This window comes from Malurus melanocephalus, unplaced genomic scaffold, assembly GCF_030028575.1.
Source record: "Malurus melanocephalus ecotype Western Australia unplaced genomic scaffold, MMel_1.1 scaffold_17, whole genome shotgun sequence".
NCBI classification, from domain to species: Eukaryota; Metazoa; Chordata; class Aves; order Passeriformes; family Maluridae; genus Malurus; species Malurus melanocephalus.
The window spans coordinates 713,089-734,617 of NW_026623249.1; the positions used below are offsets into that span (position 1 = coordinate 713,089).

General features: G+C 35.7%; 1 protein-coding gene across 6 annotated transcripts in view; it reads right to left on the reverse strand.

The window, feature by feature from the left end:
* Window positions 1–21,529, reverse strand: part of NR2C1 (nuclear receptor subfamily 2 group C member 1) — a 43,408-nt gene that overhangs the window by 6,713 nt on the left and 15,166 nt on the right. For 5 of the 6 annotated variants that reach the window (XM_057386945.1, XM_057386922.1, XM_057386937.1 and 2 more), the window contains 8 exons: window positions 17,484–17,714; window positions 14,003–14,084; window positions 11,971–12,150; window positions 8,580–8,727; window positions 8,388–8,478; window positions 6,928–7,112; window positions 3,473–3,635; window positions 1,921–2,042 (listed from right to left, as the gene is read on the reverse strand). In XM_057386945.1, coding sequence (XP_057242928.1) covers window positions 1,921–2,042; window positions 3,473–3,635; window positions 6,928–7,112; window positions 8,388–8,478; window positions 8,580–8,727; window positions 11,971–12,150; window positions 14,003–14,084; window positions 17,484–17,714 — 1,202 coding nt within the window. The remainder of the gene's footprint in view (window positions 1–1,920; window positions 2,043–3,472; window positions 3,636–6,927; window positions 7,113–8,387; window positions 8,479–8,579; window positions 8,728–11,970; window positions 12,151–14,002; window positions 14,085–17,483; window positions 17,715–21,529) is intronic. The other variant, XM_057386955.1, reaches the window with a different exon arrangement.

The following is a 21,529-nucleotide window of genomic DNA, read 5'->3' on the forward strand; positions in this document are numbered from 1 at the left end:
TTTGATATGTGTGTGTGGGTAAAAGTACCACCTAGACTATCTTTATGGCGGATCAAATTTAGACCAGAACAAGTTCTTAAGTTTGCTTAAGCAGCCTCACAAAACTAAGAGGCTGTAACCAGCTTGCTGAGCATATCAGTAGGAAACTCTCTTGTGTACAAAGACAGCCGAGCAGAAAGATGAACTTATCAGTAACTGGCACCACTGACTTCATCATTAGGTCAAAGGCAACTATCTCACTGTGACTGGAGTAGAATATTGCCTGTGGAGGAGACAATCTAGGTACAACTATCCATCTTCCTAACAATATCATTACTCATCATGCTCCATGAATTTCTCTTCAGTTTAAAAGTGAAATGAGTCACCCTTCTACAAGTCAAAATTATAGGATATAAAGTGCTCAAATGAAAAAAGCTGCATTAATTTCAAATAAATCTCCACTTGAAAATAGTTTGCATTTTAAACACTTCAAAGGAAAACTGTGAATTTATGTCRTTTATATACTGTTGCCCATGATCTTGACTGGGTCTATAAATGCGGAATATTAACACAATTAAGGCAGCTTACTCCTCCATGTTTTTTACTCAAGCAGAAAAATATATTGTTAAGTAACAGATAAAAAGAACATCTGCTTTTGTTAAATCTTGTTTTGTTAAATCATTTTGGAGAGAGAGGTCTTCTGTATAGCATTTTATTTTTAAGACACAGTTCCCATTTGTTGTAAAAAATATTAATTTGTACTAATTTGCAGTGTCTCTCTGCAACAAAAGTATTTTAAAAACTTCAAATGACATAATGTACTATGTTTATTTGTACGCATTTTTAAATTCTGCAGGGCAACAATTTCAACCAAAACATATCATCATATTTACCTATTTTTTTCCCCTTACTATTCTCTAACATTACAGAACATTCCTTTCTCCTTCTCCAAAACATAGGCTTAATTACACACAATACAGTATCTTTTCCTTAAAAAGTGTAGAATCACTTGGCTTAAGCATCTGAGTTAGACACAAATGGTAATCACATATCATCCTGCTTTTGACATCTTTCCTGGAAAAGGGGACAATCCCTCATTCTTAAAATGAATTGTTTTTGCTGCCACAGTCACAGGCTATTTTGATATTGAATTAAAGAGAAACACTGCATATGAGAAGAAACTAACACAATTTCTTCTCCATTTGTGTCTGAAACAGTATCTCTATTTGTTTGATGTACCTTCACAAAATTACTTCTCAAAACAACATAAATCAGTTTTCCCCATGCAATTTGAAGATGGTTTTTTATGATGATCAGCCATGGACTCCAAAATTTGGCTTAAGAATTTTATGTGATACACTGAATTCTGAAGGAAAAGCAGGATGTTATACAAACTGTAAAAAAAATAGTAAGAATTATCTTTTGGTTACAGGAACCATTTATTTTTGGCAAATCTTCTGAAATTAGAAAATTTCATTCTGAGTGTTTGCTGAATCTAGCCAATCATTTTCTTCAAGTAGGTTACTTAAGGCAAAATTATTACCAGTAATTACCTTAAAAGGATAAAAATATTTGGGGATTCAGACAAGAGTTTTTTTTTTGGTGACTGCCTGATAAGCATCRGGATGTAGCATAGGACTGTAGCTATTAAGAAGCTGATAGGAATTCCTACTTTCTCAAAATGTATTTAAAAAGCAGCAGTGTGCAAGCATTTGATTGTTTTAAATCTACTCTTTTTTCCTTCAAAATCCAGCCAGTGTCCTCAATTTGACTCTAATTTGGAATTGTTTTGATTCAGAAAATTTACCTTACTGATTAAGATTTATAACAGTTTTAATTCGTAGTTTTATCTTTTAAAAAGTCCCCGAAGAAGACAGCAAAAACCAAAAATTCAAAAGCACACATGCACAGCATAACTGAATAGACTWACTGAACACTTACCCTAAAGCTTGGAAAGATGGAATGGAACGTGCCCAGTGCATGGACAAGAAAAGCAACCTGGAGGCAGACTCGCAGATATAGTGAACATTAAGATAATCAGGCATAGGAGAAGGCATGGTGAGCTGAAAAAAAAAAAAAAAAAAAAAAAAAAAAAAAAAAAAAAAAAAAAAAAAAAAAAAAAAAAAAAAAAACAAACCCAAGAAAAAAGTGCAAGGCAGTTATTTTACTTTCTTCATAGTATGTTTAAGAAAAAAAAACAGTCATTTGAGTTTCTTGTAAGTGAAAATATAAAATTTCTTTTAAAATAAACATGACATAATCCTGATAAAAAACCGAATGACTGTCTTTTTCATTATTATCCATAACATTATATGCTGTATGTTATATAACCACAAAGCAACCAAATAGAAAAAAGTTTGATATGTCGACAAAGATTCATGTCTGGGACAACTGGAGATGGAAAATCTCAAAACTCAACTTCTGACATTCTCGAAGAGTAAGAAAGAAGAACCATTGTWACTGGAATGAAGTTGCTTAAATTAGAGGAATAACTCCTGGAGAGAGTGTATCAATGTGTGTGAATTCTGTTTCACAAAACATCTATTTTTTTACTTTTAATTAACGTTTTACAAATAAAAACATGAGAAATCTTTTGGTGTTTCAGTAAAATACCTAATACACAGCTGCTCCCAAGTCCAGAAAATATAAGCACTACATACCAGAAAGGACCCTTCTCAACGTTAATAAGTAAAATCAGTGATGTTATCTGCATATGTGAAGGAAGAGATTTGACCCAAAACAGCTTAGAACTTGTAGCTTTGTCTTCAGAAATTAATACTTTTTAATAGAACGKTCTAGCTAATGCAATTAAAAAAACCACACAACTTGCATTAGAGATGTTTATTTGAGTTATCAAAATAGATGCTGATTAGAGGGGTAAAGTTTAACCAAATATCTGTTACTAATTTTTCAGATGAGCAAATTGTCAGACCTGTCTGTGAAAAATAAGATTAAAAAAATGGATAGGAGGAATTTCTGCAGGCTTGTAAAATGAGAAATAAATCCAGAAAATGCATAGCTAACTAACAAAAAAACTGTGTTTAAATCAATTAATAACATACTAAAATAGGGTATCTACACAAAGAAGAAACTGATAAACATAGTTAGAAGTCTCAAAATCCAGTTGCAGACTGCATCAGATCCACCCGTCAACAAGTGAGAATGTGGATGCTGACTCTGCTTCATGCAATGAAATGCTGATTCTGCTTCATGAAAATGCTTTGTCAATGTAAATCCTTTTGCATGGATTACCCAGTATTTTTAAGGTAAGAAACTACAAAATAAGTGCAGCTAAACCACTGCAGAGAGCAGTAGCTTTTCCCAAACGAAGAGTTAACTATTGAACAAAAGCAGTTCGTTCATTGGAAATAAATGCCAATAGCCAAACAAATACTCCTCTAAGAAATACAAAATATAATTTGATCATATCATTATTGCACATTACTACGTCAGCATAGTTATAAACAGTCAACAGTAAGAAAGTTTTCATTACCCTGAATGCTACATGAGCATCACTGAGTAGTGGCCCCTCTATTTCAACGATGTTCATGCTTGCTTCTCCACCAAGTAACTGTGCACTGGYGTCAATGCTTTCAGAGTTCTGGCAGGCTGTGGTCTCTCCTGGATTTAATGCTTTTGCAAGAGTATCAAATGCCCTGTAGGACCATAAAGAAACAAAAAAAAATGCAATTTCATTTTAGAGACTGTTTCAGTTAAAGAGGAACCTGCACAAGTCTGAAACTTGTATGTAGAAGTCTGTTTCACAGAGGGAGATTTGGAAAATATAAGTCAGTAGCATGCTTTTCCTGATATTCCATCAAACTCTGAAACAAAAATTAGCAGCAGATCCTGTTTACACTAGTTGCCAACGAATTCACAGTTTTGACATATTAGYTGTGTTGCTGAATCACAGTCTGCTTTTCAAGATCGTTTTAGTGATATTTACTGAGAGTGTTCACAATGAGCATTTTAAGGACATGGTATCAGACTGCTGTTACAGTCAGTTCATGTATAAATTTTACAGGCTTTCGCTGCTATGAAGCAGAGTCAGATTTTTTGTWAAGTAAGAAGTTGTAGTTAGATATTTCAACTTAATTTGAAAAAACTGCTTCAAACTATGTAAAAGAAAACACTCCCATGCTTTCAATACAATCTTCAGTCTCTCTGCTGTGTGGCAGTGACTCCTGCCTTTCACAAGCACAAAATGCTAGATGGATATACAGACTTCATCACTCTCTACAGACAGATGACATATCCTGAAAACAGCATCATTTCTATGCAGAGTTGCATGAAAAACTTAAGCACTGAGGTCTGAAAACTTTACAAAGCTGATTATCAGCTTGTATGTAGTGCTAATTCTCAACTTAAACATATAATAACTTAAACTTAAACTTATAAACATGTTTATTTCCAGAGTCTAAAATCACCGATTTAATGCTAAAGTCCAGGGTAGAACTTTGCCACCTTCTCTATCCCCACACTCTATCTGTATTTACTAACATGCTAAAAAAATTGAGCTGTTTGACATAACCACTCACAACTAAATCAAACATCACAACGAAACAGCTGCTAACACTGCTTCAAGGCTTGCGATGGTAAATGAACTACTTCATAGTCCTCACCAGCCTGTGTACCTTGATGTGTGCCCATGAGGGTGACTGGGACATACATGAGTGGATTATACAGATATACCCAGRCCATCTTCTGTCTCTGGTATAGGCGAAATTGGCACAAAGGGAATGCATTCATGGGGTTTGGCTCCAGAAATTATACAATGGACTCCTGCTAGACCTGAGTTTCAGGTCTTCTGCAGCTCACTGTGCAGTCTTAGGTAGAACAGGCWAACAGAGCAGATCAGTGACAGCTGTTTTCTAGGAAACAACAGGATCTCTGCAGGGCTCATCATATGGCAGGGACAGAAATTTAAGAGTAACAAGACTTTCCCCGAAAGGTAAATGTCATATGCATCTGTTGCTGTCCCATATTTATTCTACCACAGACAGAAGAGTACTTTTTAAATAGTGTGGGCACTTGTTCACCATGTCTGCCCATGATACTTTCTTCCCAACTCATTCTTCAATGTGGCTTTCAAAGAAATCTTCTCCCTCTTATCTCACAAACTGCCAGTAGTAAGCCAGCAGAAGTCAGTAGCAGCTTTGTTTCCTCATGGCTCAGAACTATGAATCCTTTCTTTTTATGAAGCCCCAATCTAAGCAATGACTGCAAGGTAAAACACCAAGGAAAAGAGAATCTAGAACAAAGCTTGCCTGGGAACTATGAAAATCTAGCCCACAAAGTGAGACAACAAGGCATAACCAACATTAAAATACATGGTAYTGATATCCTTTGCTGCAAATAATTTCAGTTCTCTTTTCATCAGGCTCAGTCAGTAACATATACAGGACTGCAGATAAACTGTAAAGAAAGAACATCATGAAGCGTTAGAGGACAAGGCCCATAAAATTACAATATAAAAGCAGTGGGTTGCAGCAAAAGTTGTAAGTTTATGTCAGTAGAAGCGAAATTGTAATTCCTGTAGCTGCAAGCCAATTACAGCAACATAATAAAATATGTGAAAAGCATGGATGGATAAAATGTGTTCTCTGAAGTCTCTTAAAATCTTTTTCTTCAATAAACACCTGCATCTGTTACATCACACTGGTATAGGGCCTGACAAGGAAATCAATGATTTAGAGAAAAATTTTAGTCTCTCCTTGAGTAACAACTTCCCTTTCACAGCAATGTCTAACTTGAACCTCCCCACTGTAAAACTATCAGGTAACCCACTTGAAAAGAGTATGCCAAATCAGTGCTCTTTCAAACTCTCTGGCTGAGAGAACCTGATGCCTTTTTACAGACAGACTTCTAAAACTGAACAGAAATTCTGAAGCTGGCAAACATAAACATCTGAAAGTGCTAGCAAATGAAAGATTACTACATCTCTTTAAACAGCCAGAGTATTGAAAGATGTCTATCAGCGCATAAAACAATACCACTTACATGGCATATTCTTATATTCTTTACCTAAGAGGACACAGCAAAGGCCCAAATCAACATCTATAAAAAAAGATGAACTTTCATCATTCTAAAAAGTCAGATGAACTTTCTAAACAGTATATAAAGAAGGAACAGAAAAAAATTAATCTGCTTGCAATTATATGAAGCAGAAGAGGCTGCAGGGGAAATCCAGTATTTCAGCCACTGTATGTCCACCTTTTYTTCCTTAATGGATTTACACACATTTTCAAAACAGCATGTAAAATGTGGATGGTGGGTAAAACAGTATTGCTGGGACAGCAGTCAGAAGCTTGCATGAGATGATAACCAAGAACACAATTGTGGTTGATGGAATAACTGAGTACACACTACACAGAACATCCTACACATATGCTCATCACAATGCTCAGTTGAAACCAGTGCAAGACACAAGTTTATAAGATATTCAGAGAATGTATTCATACCAGTAGTGAGAATTCTGTAACTTCTCCTGTGTAGAAGGAAAAYGTTTTTCAAGCTTTTAAGGTGGTTAATAGTTAGAGGCATTTAACTATCACACAGATGAGATCTCTTAAAAAGTTTTCCAGGATGATGCAAAGTACTGAAACTACAGTGTAAGACCTAACATGTAAGACCTTACAGTGTAAGACCTTAGTATGGCCAACCAAAAGGTAAGAAAAACAGCTGTAACATTTATACTGAAATTAATTTCAACTACAAACAACTAAAAGGATTTATTTTTCTAATGGAACTTCCATTTGATTTCACATGGAAGAATCTTATTAGATTTATCTCCTAATGAGATAGGAGATAGCTCACATGAGCTCACACTGATAAAACTACCGCTTTTAAAGCAAATAAATTTTCTACATTGTGACAATTTAATTAATTGTCGGAATTGACAGAAACCTTCTTCAAAAGGACAGTATTTTCAAGTGTAACATGCCTTACCTTGTAACATCACTACTAGCTTGCTCTTCTTGCTTGAGTTCAGATAATAATGCATCTCCATTACTTAAACTCTCAGTCATGGATATCTCTGAACTGCTTTGTGACACGTCTTTGCCTTTACTGAGATTTGCTAACGAAGTCACCACATTTGCCAGTGTACTTAAATCTCCCTGACATGCTTCTACCTAAGGGAAAARGACAGCTTTTAATTCTCAGTCAATTGACAGCAGTTAACCTGCATGAGAAGAGTCTTTCACATAAACAAAGAATTGAGCCTGTGAAAAGATATACCTGTAAGAAAACAATTTTCAGTATATGGGTAATCATAATACAGCAATTAGACACTGCACTGCATCTAAAATATTAAATACTTTGACATTGACTTGTAAAAGTAATAGCTACCTATTTCTTTCAGAAATACTTACTGATGGTAAGCAAGTACAGAAAGAAGGCAGAGCATCTCTATGCACTAGTCAGTCACACAAATGTAAGAATACACTAGATTATTTTTTTAGCACCTTCCTTCCCTATGTAAATGAGTCAGTAGTAATAGGGTAGGAGAATGTCTGAGAAGAAGGAATGTATAAAAAGCCATCTTTTTAAGCAAGCAGAAAAAGAATTTTGCTGTAGCCTTTTTGGTGTTTCTGTCTTTGTTTAACTGCAATGTAATAAAGGGATTCAGTATTGGCTAGCAACTCACAGAGGCATTGTGTCCCACCCTATCCCACCAAAAAAGAAAAAAGAAGAAAAAAGTAATTATGACAGACAAGTATGCTGCTGCTAACACCAGCATGAAACATGTCACTTAGCTTGTGTTGTCATACTCTACAAACCCAGAAAAGTGAAATGGAATAAACAGTTTCTGATGGGCCCTTTGCAGACAGGGTAAGTAAAGCAAAATGTATGAAAACAGTAATTTAATACCAGCTAGAAACACAAACGCTTCCTACTGTGCATATGTAAGGAAGCTACCTCATGGCTTTACTGGATCGGTAAGTACAACAAAATAGAAAACTAGAAACAAAGGAAGACCAGCTCAGAAATAAGACTGTTGATGTGATAGCTCTTATCAGCTTTGCAAATAAAAAGTAGTGATTCAGGACGACTGTATTTACAAAATGCACTGTGACAATGCCACAAGAAGTTTTGAGAACACCTCCCTTTATYCATACAAAAGAAAGACCCAAGTGTCAGGATTATCCTAACACAAAAATTAAAATAATACAGCCCTTAAAGCTCTCTAAAAATGTGAAGGAAGAGCATTTACTTTGTAGTCTTTTTAGCATTTTTACCGTGTGAGGCTAAAAGGATTCTTGCAAAGAGAAGGCATTTGTAACACTGGTGAGTGTTGTAAAGGAGTGTGTTAAAAATTAATTTAACCAAATAGAACACCCTTCTCTCCTTACATACAGAATTACAGCATTAGCTCTACTTATCATATCAGTCATATCATCACATACCTTATCTGGAGTCATCAGTACAGTAGGCTCACTTTTTATTGCAGATGGATGAATATTAACAAACATTCCTGATTCCAACAGGCCTGTTGATCTGACAGAAAACAGCACAAGTTTTAATTTTGATTAATTTTTAAATAGAATTTTCCTTTTTCAGAAGACAGAGATAGCCAATTCTGAGTACAGTTAGCATACCTTGCTGTTTCATTGTCTGTTACAAATGTTGGGGTTGCAGCTAATGGACTACGAAGATCTTTCCGAATGTAGATCTTTTCTGTAGAAGCTGCACAGTTAGAAGATTTTTCTCTTGACACTTCAATAGGTTTCCTCTCACACTGTACAGCTACAAAAATAATACTCAACTATTAAATCACACCTCATATTACAGACTAACAAATAATACTTTTTCCATTTAATTTTTGATTTTAACAATAATTATGAAAATAGCTAAAAAATATATATAAAATATATTGTCCTGGTTTTACTCGGTCCGATTTTTGGTGGTGGGGGGATGGGACCAAGAAACCACAAAGATGGCTCCTGTGACAAAGTTCTASAAGCTTTCTCCTTCTTCTCCATCAAAATGAGGCCCTACCTCCTGTGTTTTAGAGCCAATCCATTGTTGCTCTGAGGTTGATGGACAGGCTGCTCATCAGGCCTGGGCCAACTGCACAGTCTAGTTACACCTCTGTGATGACGTATGGTSTTGTACTTAAGAAGAATTCAAAACAAGATAGGGGTGGCCGCCATGTAGTTTTTAGGTTGTTAGCAGGGTGAGAAGATCTAAGAAAAAATGGAGACCCAAGATCACAGTAAGGAGAAGATAGGTACTGTTGCTGTGGTGCTCGAACGTGGAGAAAACRAGCTGTTCTTGAAAGGACTATTTCTTCAATGAGAGACCTGTATAGAAAAGAGAGCGACCTTGCTCTGAGAAAAACCTGGCCTTTGAGGACTGGACTAATCATAAGCTAAAAAGGGGGAAGAGGCTCGGCTTCCCCCTCAYATCTGAAGTGAGTTGATGCTTAGAAGAAATTGTGTTCTGCRGGGGGAAGAGGTGTTCCCCACCGCCGCCTCACGTCTGAAGCAAGTGGATACTTAGAAGAAGCTGTGTTCTGCCAGGAGATTTGAGAGAGTGGCCTTGCCCTTAGAATGAAAGCATGCAGGCCATGGAGAACTGTTTTCCTTTCTCCCACGAGGTAAAGAAAAAGAATCCCTTGCCACCAGCAGTTATACACTGACTGTGTCTTGGGAAAAGACCTTCCACAGCTTGGAGCTGTAAGAACTCTTCTCCTATGATGATGGATGACAACTGTAATGAGTAGTYTGATCTATGTTAAAACTTTCATCCCTGTCTCCCCTTGCGCACAGGAAGGCATGGGGGGGTTGGGTGGAGAGAGGCGACCAGGAAGAGAGACAGGTTCCTGGAAAGAATAACAGGTGTCTTAAAATGTCCGTTTTTATTTTCTTCTCCTTGTAAATTTTTCCCTATCTTTGTTCCCCTCCCTGGTGTGGCAGTATTCTTAGTAGTTTTTAGTAATAAATCTGTTTTGCAACTTAAGTCATTGAGCCTGTCTGACCATTTTCTGGAGCATATATGTATCTTTCTCTCAATTATGTTATCTAAAAGCCATAAATTTTAGTGTTAATTGCGCTTTTGCTCTCCCTTCTGCCTCTCCGTTTTGGGGGGAGGGAATGTTGTGGGTGTGGTGCTTTTGGCTTTCGGTCAAGTTCAAACCACGACATTTCTGTTGAGTTGGCCGGGAAAGAAACAAAYGGGTTTAAACCCACAACACATATCCCATAATCAACAAGYTAACAAGTCGGATAAAAAGATAGCACACAGCTCTGATGAGTCCTAAGTGAAATGATGCAGCAGTCAAAGTCTGAGACCAAACATATATAATATTTTCCAGTTAAAATTAAGGGAGACATCCCCTCCTTTTTAATCTGAAACGAAGTGGAAGCTTAAAGCTTCTAATTCTCTGTTTCATTATCCCACATTCACTTCCTTTGTAAAGGACTCATGGTACCCCTTTTCCATGAATTGTGGTTCTGTGTTGAACCCACGCAACTTCATGAACCAAAAGAAGCTTCTCAAGTTAGAACTTTAGAAAATAAACACAGAAAGGTACCTTCACAAAGTTCAGTATAGACCATTTAAGATCGATCTGGTGACACCCTGACCCAGTCACCAGTCACTGACTTCAGAGAAGTGGATTTTTAATTTRAATGGCTCAGTGAAACAAGGTGGAATGGGCTTTAGCCATTATCACCTTGCTTTGAACATTAAAATGAAACTTACACTATTACTCCCTATGGGAAAAATGTGAAAATGTGAAAAATGTGTAACTAAAGAGAAAAAATTAAAAACTTTTCAAGACAGCAGTAGAATGTGATGCTATTCAAATTTTTACACTGAGAAGTATCTTAAACCCCAAATGTCATAATATCAAGTATTGACAATGCCATTGAAATCAACCTGCAACCCACAAATAGCAATTTGAATGGGAGGCAAGTATTTTATCTCCCTTTGGAAACGTGTGCTAGCAGTCTGACTTTACTGAGAAAAGGCCAGAACTTCCTCAAAGGACAAATWATCTCCACTGAGGGAACTACAGTCCAAGACAGTGGTAAGTTTTTCCTTTCCCTGCCCCACTGAGAAATGAGACTTATCCCCAAACAATCCTCTCCCCACTCCCGCACAAGCCAAAGATTATTTTCCTGCCTTCTGATCCCCAATGCTAGTTATTTTGTTCTGCTGGAAAGGTCTTCTCTTGAGGGGCCTTCTCTTACTGCCAGCTGAACTAGAGGGTAAAGATCCACTTTCACGGTCCCAGCTTTCCTCCCTTTCTGAACTTCCTCTGTGTTACTGCTTTCTGCTGACAGAAGCAGGGCAGTAAACAGGAAAACGTCTACAGAGGTTCAAGAGGGTCAGCAAAATACAAGCAGGAAGACAGAGACTAGAGACCAAGACCAATATTGTACATACAGCAGCAGCATCACAGTATTAGGTCTGAAGAATTTGTATTGTGTGATTTTCTGTGTATTTAGTATTCTGRTACTGCTGGGATACTGCAATACCACTACATCTATTGTATGGAAAGCTAAAAAGGAACTTGGAATCTGCAGGAATCAAATCGGTAAGAACTGAACTTTAGATCACACAGATCTCTGCCTTGTGAATAACTGTCTCCAAAAAGCTTTGCCAAAAGTGAACAAGAATTGCTAGTATCTCACTTGTGGGAAAAGTGAAAAGAAAATAGAATTAAATTCAGTAGCTTAATTTGCATACTAAAAAGTTGAACTGTGTAAAAAGCAAGAAGACATGCTTGGTATTTGCCATGCAGCAGTAACAACTCATTTACTTTCATCACATGGAATGTGCTTATTAAGTTTGTAAAGCAATATGTAGACTTGAAAGCATTTCATACTTCTGATACATCTAACTTGTACAGTCCTTTAAATGAAAATGATACAATGATTAAAAAAAATGTAAACAATGTAACAATTTGTATTTATACGAAACATATATTTTGCAGCACAAAGTAGCTGCCATGTACAGTAATCTTCTCTTATTCAGACTTACAATCTTGTTTCATCCCAAAGGCAATGCATCTCTGCAGCCTACAGTACTGACAGCGATTCCGGTGGTGTTTGTTAATGACACAGTCTTTTGTTCCTCTACAGGAATAAACTAAATTCTTCCGTATACTCCTTTTAAAGAAYCCTTTGCATCCCTCACACGTTACTGCTCCATAATGACGCCCTAGTTACAAAATAAGAGAAAACATGACATTAATTTTGCAGTGTAATACTATTTTTTTAGACTTKATTGAAAATGAAGCATTAGCTATTTTACCCAGAACACTCTTTTTGCCCATGGGTTGCARATCATAAAATACATTGGGGCTGTAAAACAACATTAAAAAGCAGGTGAACCATTTTTCTAGTCCAAAGCATTTAAAGAGGATTTACAAACAGGCAAGTCACTTATTAAATGCTTTCCTTATCTGCTGACAGCAATGTTAAAAAAGGCTAAGAAAACAGGTTAGCAAGAACATGGCAAAACATAATTTTAATTTATACTTTTAATGACCATTTTTTCCCTACAGACAAGCTGTGATTGCACATCACAGGTTCAGCTATTGAAACTGTATGCATTAAATCTAACGGAACCATGGAAAGTGCAAACATGGCATTTGACAGCAGTAGGCAATCACTTCAAAGCTTTATTTTCACCTTTTATTTTCCTAATGGCATAATGGTACATCTGTAGCTCTTGCAGTAAAATGCCAATGCAAGAATAATCTAGAATACCTGTTTTTTTTTAATACCATTTCTGTGAGTCTTCTGCATAATATAAAAATCTCTAAAATAGACTCCAGAAAGTCTTAAAATTATTTTTAGAATTATTTTGATTTTGCATAAAATAGAAACATTACTAAAAAGTATTGATGCAGGCATGCTTGGCAGTTACAAATATTTTAGGTAATCTTTGAAATACCTACTGCACATTACAGAAATACATCTCAAGACCTTAGGARAAAACATATTTATAGATTCTTCCTGGAAGTTTTCTAGAAATTCTGACAGGTTTTCTAGATTCCTTTATCAGGATCCTTTATCCTCTTTACCACTACTAAAATGTGAAATTTCAAAAGCATTACATATATTAAAAGAATAATGTATGAAACATTTCAGAGGCAACTGGATTATGAATATTCATTCTGCAAAGTACCAGGGCTGCTTCTTCACCTACTCTTTGATGTAGCTTCTTGGATTTCAGTTTGGAAGTACCTGCAAAGCAGTTTTCATGACATTGCTTGTTACATGGAAGGCTCCCTAAAACCTGCAGCTGCTCAGAGAAATGTGGCACTCTCCCCAAATTCCTTACCACTGCTCAATATCACTGGGGAGCATGTCAGAGAAATTTTAAGAAGAACACATCAACCAGATCTTTGCCTTAAGTTTGGCAGAAATTTGAGACAGGTGAAGTCTCACATGTATTTAGAGCTCTAGCAACTGTATTTTTTATGTTAAACTTTGCCAATTTTCTGAAAACAAATTTTAATTCATTTTACTTTCTAGGAGGTTTGCTCCCTGCTGAAGGGCTGCAGGTTCCTCACAGGAGGAAATGGAGGGGCAGGCACTGATCTCTTCAGTCTGGTGACAGGACCCAARACAATGGCATGAAGCTGGTCAGAGGGATTTTAGTGTAGGTTTTAGGAAAAAGGTTTTTTTCCCCCAGAGGGTGGTTGGGCACTAGAACAGGCTCCCCAGGGGAGTGTCAAAAGCACCAGCCTGACGGAGTTCAAGAAGCATTTGGACAATGCTCTGAGACACATGGTGTGACTCTTGGGCATATCCTGTGCAGGGCCAAGAGCTGGACTTCAGTGATCCTTGTGGGTTCCTTCCAACTTAGGATATTCTATGATTCTATATAAAACAACAATAAATCCTATCCATAGATACTAGAGTACCATTTAGTGCAATTCTCCACTACATGTATAGAGATTTATATATGTATATGCGTGCAAACTATTATATAGCTTCAGCAGAATTTTAAACTGTTTTTATAAAATATCACCACCTTAAAAAAAGAAAAAGAAAATAAATACCTGATGCTTTGTCTCCACATACAACACACAGATCAAACACTTTATTTAAACCTTGTTCATTGGGGGAGTTGTCTGTTAAAATCTGAAAAAAAGTGTAAAAATTTATTTTTTCTATATCTTACCATCTAGAAATAGTGAAATATATCTCATGCTTGTAGTTTTTGCCTACAACAGGCGACTAAATCCACAAATTATCATGTTTTCTTGATTACATCTAATAGGCCTCAAATTAGCTACCTGCAATGCCACTGTGATCCCTTTCAGGAGGAAACAAAGAGTTTTATGCTTCTGAATGCTTCTGAAAAGAGATTTCATTTATCTAAATACTTCTGCAAAATGTAGTAACATTTTGAAAAAACCTCTATCATCTATTTACTCTTACCTTTTGTTCAATTTTATGTGTATACACTAATGACTCATCCATAGTACGAGAGACTGAAGCATGAAACAGATGGAACAAAAAAAAATCCCTTGGAAAGACTGCTAGATCTACACTAAGGTTTATCAGCCTCCATTTTGTTATAATACATTAACCCCATTTTTTATAATACACATAAATACGGACCCAAGGAAAATGTATGTGGGAAACTGCTATTAACTATCAATTGGTATACAGCTTGGCTTTCAGTAACAGTTTGACATTTTGAAGGTATTCTTGTCTTGTCTCATTCATTTATGTCTGGTACCTGTAAGGCTTTGTTGAACACACAATTTTAGAATCCCAGTACTATAGGGTAGGCACTAGAACCTTCCACTTAATCTTTGAAAACTATCCCACTGCAACATAAATAAAGCACAGCAAAAGTCCACTTAAAAAAGGAACACAAGAATCCACAAGTAACAACCAAACATCATCCTGACACAGAAAATATTCTTCTCATTAAAAACAGAATATAATTTAGATGATTTAAGAATTTTTAACTTATACTGTGTCTTAAAGGGAAGCCAAACTCCTCATTCTTGCTTCACATATTAAGAATAGGACTTCTGATAAAAAGGGAAGTAACTGAAACAGAAAGTACTGTCTTCTATAGAGAAAATAAAGAAATTGCACTTTTTAGTTTGGAACATAGTACAGATGATCTACGTAGGAAAGTTTAACAAGAGTACTTCTTTCTAGTAAGCCTTGTTAACAATACTGTCTCCAAGACCCATCTCTAAAGTTTTGTTTTAAAAAACACCAACTTTTTAAGAAAAATAATATTGATGAGTTACGAGAATATTAACCTTTTGATCCTTCAAAATTTCTAGTATTAACATTATGTATTTTCATGATATTATATAAAATATATACAAACAAATTCTAAGTCCTTTCATAATTTAAAGCTGCACTGAAATGGGAAGTTCCAGATAAGGAAGGACTACAGAATTGGCCCATGAGGAGATCAAAACCCCAAATCCAGAGAACTCATTAACTGACCTTGAACATGAAGAATAAAAACTGATTACTAAGATGAAAAAGAGCCACTGAAATTAAAATAGACSATGGGAGGAAAGGTCTTGCCAAATGAGTGAATGTAAACAAAAGATGCAATAACAGAGAGGTTTCTGGCAGAACAAATGGGCATTTCAAGTGAAGGCTACAGAAGAAGAAGAAAACAGGTAAAACTGCAGATGGAAAGATCATTTCAGGGAGAAAATATAAAAGATACCAAAGAGGATGCAGGTGAATAACAAATTCTATTTCATGAACTTTTAAATGGAGAAAGGAAAACTCTACCCATACAKATCAGCCAACAACAGAACAATTTAACTAGAGTGACAGAATAGTCTGCTGCCTCTCAAACTGACCTACCTATTTTGCCCAAAGGATACAATCAGAACTACAGCTTTTATTTTTTGTACAGATTTCCACTTTTCCTGAATATTGCMTTTTAAACCAATGTGGCACACTTCTCATCTCTTAAGTTGTCCTTGAAAATAATTTTCATGTGGATTACTCATATCCCACTGGTTTATGTTTTTGTTGAAGCTCACCTAAAATACAAAGTGTATGATAACACTAAGCATGCTTCAATGCCTCTCAACAGGATTGGCTTTTGCTACTGGTCTCCTATTCACAGTAATCAAATTCTCTAGAGCAAGTACCTAGGATGTCCATTTACAAAGAACTGCGAGTTTCAAAAACAAAAGCATTATATAATACAGAGATTCTTTCAAGCTTACACAACATGTGGGTAGTGAATCAGAGTGGACTGGCTCACAGAAGAACATGAACTCAGCAGTTTGGAGGTCTGCAGTTCAGAAGAGATTACTTGAAAGAGGATATTGCAGTGATTTATAAAATCCCACRCAAATCCATAATAGTATCTTATAGTGGAAGAGACACCTAATTAAATACTTCTCTCAGATGACCAAATCACCTAAAGTAYTCTTCACACACTATACAATACTAGAGGCTATTATACACACTAAAGCTTATATGGTCTATATAAATAACAACTTTATATGTTTAACTTTATTAGCACCTATCATATATAACRGTCTTACTGCAGTCTCCGAATCAGAACATTACTCTGTATCATCAGCTAATGGGAAGTAACAGAATATGCTCAGAAAGATTATTATTTACTTGACCAGCTCTGAGTATTTTTCCTTAAGCAGCTGTTTATGGCCATAACGTTTAAGTRTTTGATTCAGCACTACATGGACTGCAGCTATCTGAATGTTGTCTGGCCTACCAGTGATGTATTTTACCAGCAGCATAAATATGCATAAGTGAATTATATGCAGAAACTGTACTTTAAGTGGAGTGCAGTAACTTCCTACTTCATATTGAAGGAGGTCACCTCTACCACGTCTTTTTGCACGTTTTTTACATTCTTCACATCAGTGACATCCTATCCTTGCCAGGCTGGGGATGTGARAAAGAAAAGCTTGAAGAAAGAGAAAGCTTGAAGTTGGAGGGATGTAGATGGGGATCAGTTCAGGGATTACAAMGGTGGCTAGTTACAGTATCACATTAATAAACCCAAAATCATTAGTGTTATTTTCTCATCCCCATCGAGTAATRTATTTCTCTACTATGTGCCCTACTAAAAAGTCTGAGCAACTACTGTGGACCATAACTCACAGAGCTGAACAACAATTGCAACAGTGTACAAAAAAGAAAATGAGCASAAGGAAATGTTACGTGATAAGGACAATGAAGAAAAGAGTATGTTTTTCAATAGTACATGAAAACAGATGGAGAGCCAATGCGCAGAAATAAAGGACGGTTGGCRTGGTAGGATCTGGAAATGACAGTAAAAACAACTGTATTCTTTCTAATGTCATGAGCCAGCATATACATTTTAAAAGCAACACATTTACTAAAAATAGTTTTTTCCATCACTTCTAAGTATCCAGTGTGTCGCAGTGCAAGGAAAATTATACATTAAAAAAAAATCAAAAAGGAGAACCCAGACAGACTTATTTGGAAATAAAACATCTTTTCTTATTCCATTTGAATGAAAATTATGAAATAAAGTGGATTATCTACCTGGATGTGTTGTGCAGATATATCAGGGGATGCAAAAAACAGTTGGTTGACACCTGCAGCATCTGGAGTTGCTAGGATAACTTTTCCTGGAGTGGAATCTTGTCTGGCAAGGATCACCTTGCTTGGGGTAGAGCCATCATGATTTGTTAAGATGAACTGCTTGCCTGCTGAGTTCTGATCAAGTGCTGTAACAATCTGAATCTTCTGGCCCGTCTGCTGATCTGTGACAATCTAATAATACATTTATCTCAAATTGTTACTGTAATTTAACTTCTGGACCCAATCGGGCACTTGAAGAAAATGGGAATTTTGCCTTTGACATTTGAGAAGCAGGATCATCTTCCCCTCCATCACACAAGAGCAAATTAAACTCAGGCAAAAACTTGGATTTTCACTGTATTTGAAACACATTTCAGTCAAGGTTGTTTGAAGTCAAAACCTGAGTTTGTACTCAATTTTTACAATTAGCACATGCTTTTATAACTCTACTGAAACTCTGACAAYTCTAGCATCCAGAACTCAAAATCTTGAATTCACTGCATAGTACATGAAGTGCTTGCAGTACCTCCACGGTTTGGTTACTTAACAAAAAACTTCTTGAAACCACAAATGTAGATGTCCAAGTAAAAAAAGGTAAGCATCAAACAGCAGGAAAAGCTAATATATTGTTGCACCTGTACGTATATTTTAGACTTCATTTTGTGGGGACACTTTTTTACATACACATTTCTGAATAAAGTACCTGAAACAGAATCTCTTTCCCTGCCTTTTTTTCTTTTCTTTCTTTAAAAAAAAMCCCAGATTTTTGTTTTATAATCAAGAACAGATATACAGGCTGKTTTTTTCCATTTTATTCCTATTTTCAAGCACAAACAAGTGGAATTTTATTATATAATCCTCCATTTTCTGCCAACTTTATCAGAAGATTATAATCCTCAGAGAAAATAATCAAGATTCTATATATATTGCACAGTAAATCTCACTTTTAGTTATTTCATTTCTCCATCAAAATTCCTATATGGAAAACTTACTGGTTTATTCTGGAGACTAMGGAGAATTATCCTACAAAGACTGTTTCCTGCAAACTATTTTGAATTCCAGATCAATAAMAGTGCACCTATGAGCTTGTTTGTTAAACTATTGCCAAACATTTATGTTTACCTACACATCCACAACATTTGTATTATGAATATTAATTTTATTTTTATTACAAATGGCATTTATTTCACTAACACTTAGCATAATTAGTTCCATAGTAATTGGGGTGTCAATATTAACTGTACTTCCCAGGTGGAGAACCATGGCACATGGAAATTGAATGAGGCATAATCTCACACGAGTTTTCTATCAAGTTTGCTATTACACCTTCACAACAGGCTTATTACTTTCTCTAAAAGCTCAATTCCTGCATATAGTTTACATTTTAAGAAGATAAGCAGTGATGAGTATCCTATTTCAGCAGTTATAAAGCAATATTGCCACTTCTAAATATTCAGAACTCATGAGTTTCAAAATACATGAAATKAATGAATTTCTTTCAGGTGGCCTTGTGCTCTTAATGTTTTAATGGATCAAATTTCAATTTCTTTCTCTGCAAAATATGATTAAAAGCTTATCTAAGAAAAGTGCAGGTAAAACAATAAAATTACCATGGGATTTAGGGTGTAGAATGAGAAGAAAATGCAAAAACATGACAATTATTATCAACATGATTCATTTTCTGTTCAGTTGTTTCATATATCCACATGTATGGAACCCCAAATGGCTACAGCAGTCCCTTGTTTTTCCTTTTAATTCCTTTATGTTGGTCCTATAGTCTTCAGAAGGCAAACTTCCTCGCTTTTTTCATTTCCTTCTTTCCTTAATTTCCTTTTCCTTGTTCTGTTTTCCATAATTTACAATCTTTATTTCTCCTGAGTAATTTTTGGCTATTTTCAAAGTAGCTCAYATTCCATTCCCTTTCTTTCCAAACATACCTATTTTATTTGGATTAGGAGAAATCCAGCAGATGTTATCCTCAACAGGGTGCATACACGTACAAAAGTCAAATAGAACACTGTGCTGTTTTTGGAATTTCCAGACCTGCTCTTTGAAAGACAGTCTTATCTAAAATCTGTCTCCCTATCAAATTGTAGTTGTAAAAGCACAACTATGTGTACGTCAAAAAAGGTATACACTTGATCTAATTAGGTTTATACAATGTTTACTCAAAAAACAGTATGTCTCAACCTGTGAAGATACAAACTTGAACAACAGCTGAAGTATCTCTGGGATATATTTACTAGGTTATCTTTTTTCCTATTGTAGACTGTGTAATTAAAAAAAAAAACGTAGATAAATATGGTAGGACACATTTAGGTAGGACATATTTATAGGCAGAAGAAACACTGCTACTTCACACAATTTACTTCACCTTCTATTTAGCAAATAGATCCCAACTCTGCAATTCCAGGAAGATGCATAGGTATTTTCACTAAATGATATAACAGGTATAGTGTGATGTTGATATCCATACAAAGCTATTCAACCTGCACAAGTGGTTTCTGCAGCTCACAAGCATCTGACAACTGACTGAAGCATAAGAGAAGGCAGTTCAAACAATTAAGCATGTTCTGTTTGCAGCTAAGCTCTTAGGGTCATATGCCCACAAAAACTCCACTTAAATCACAATAGTGACACTGGAAAGTGGAGGACTTCACTATAGCACAATAACTTGCAATACCTATATCTCAAGATAAGACAAAAAAATAATCAGAGGGAAGAAGAAAAGCATTTATCTCCTGAAGAGAATCCATCAGGACTCAGTGGCAATGTATTATCTTTCTTAATAATTGGAAACTCAATATTGCTAAAATGATAAAGTTAAAACCAGGAATATATCAATTCAGGATCGACTGCATAAAAAATACACTGCCCTCATGTATTTCATTTAAGCACCCTGATGATAATGCAAGATACTATTTTCCTTTATTGCTTTTAAGCCTTGTCTGTTAACAAGTTTTGACTCCCATTTGAACATCATTTCAATAAATTAAACATTTCAATAACTGCGTGTTCCTATTTCAGAAAAGAGAAAGTGTCTAAACACAGACAACTAATACACCTAACAGCTGATTTTGTGCAGAAATGCCTGTTAGACAAATGTGACATTCAGCTTTTCTCCCAGAAGAAATGCTAGCACTCCCTAAAAAGAATGACTAATGAAACATGTTTTAAATAACCTTTTTCTGAGGATTTTCTATTTCAGATTTCACATAATTAGGTGCATTTAGTAATAATAAAGGAAAAAATACTGATTGGTTAATTTTGAATATATATTTTCAATCTAACATTTATTGTGGATATTTCACTGAGATACATTTATTCCTACAAACTACTTTGCTCTTCACATAAATTCTTCTCTGAGCAAAGTTTTTATTACTAAGTTTGATACTGGTGACATGTTTGTAGATGACTCTTGCAGGAAGGATGCCATTTGACTGAGAGCTGTTCCACACATATCAAGAGACAACAACCAAAGCGCTTACCATCCACCTTGAAGACAGAATTAATGAGCACGATGAAAAAAGACAATGGACAAAGTAGCTGGGTTAGAAACAAGTGATCTTCCAGTTACAGAAGACATGAAAAATTACATAAAAGTACCTGTCCTCAGAAATACAACTATCCGACATTCATTGTATTTGCACTAACTACAGTGAATAATCAGCAGCAAGTCTCCCCCACAAAAAAGCTGTCACAGAAGGGTTAGAAGTCTGCCACTGGCTGTGAACCAACAGCACTGTTCAACAGTAAAGGCTCATGGACTTCTATGTCATTGTCTCATGATGCTGAATTTATAGCCAATAACTTCACTCTAAAGGGATATTATAGTGTACAGGTATTGATGATGAAAATCAAAGGTAAAGAGATGGTGGTTACTTGATAAACACAAATTAGTTAACAAAAAGGTAAAGCTGTACACGAAGGGTAGAAAAGGAGTGGAGGTAGCTGAAAGAATGAAGACCTACTGGATAGGTAAGACTCATACTACAACTAGAGCACAG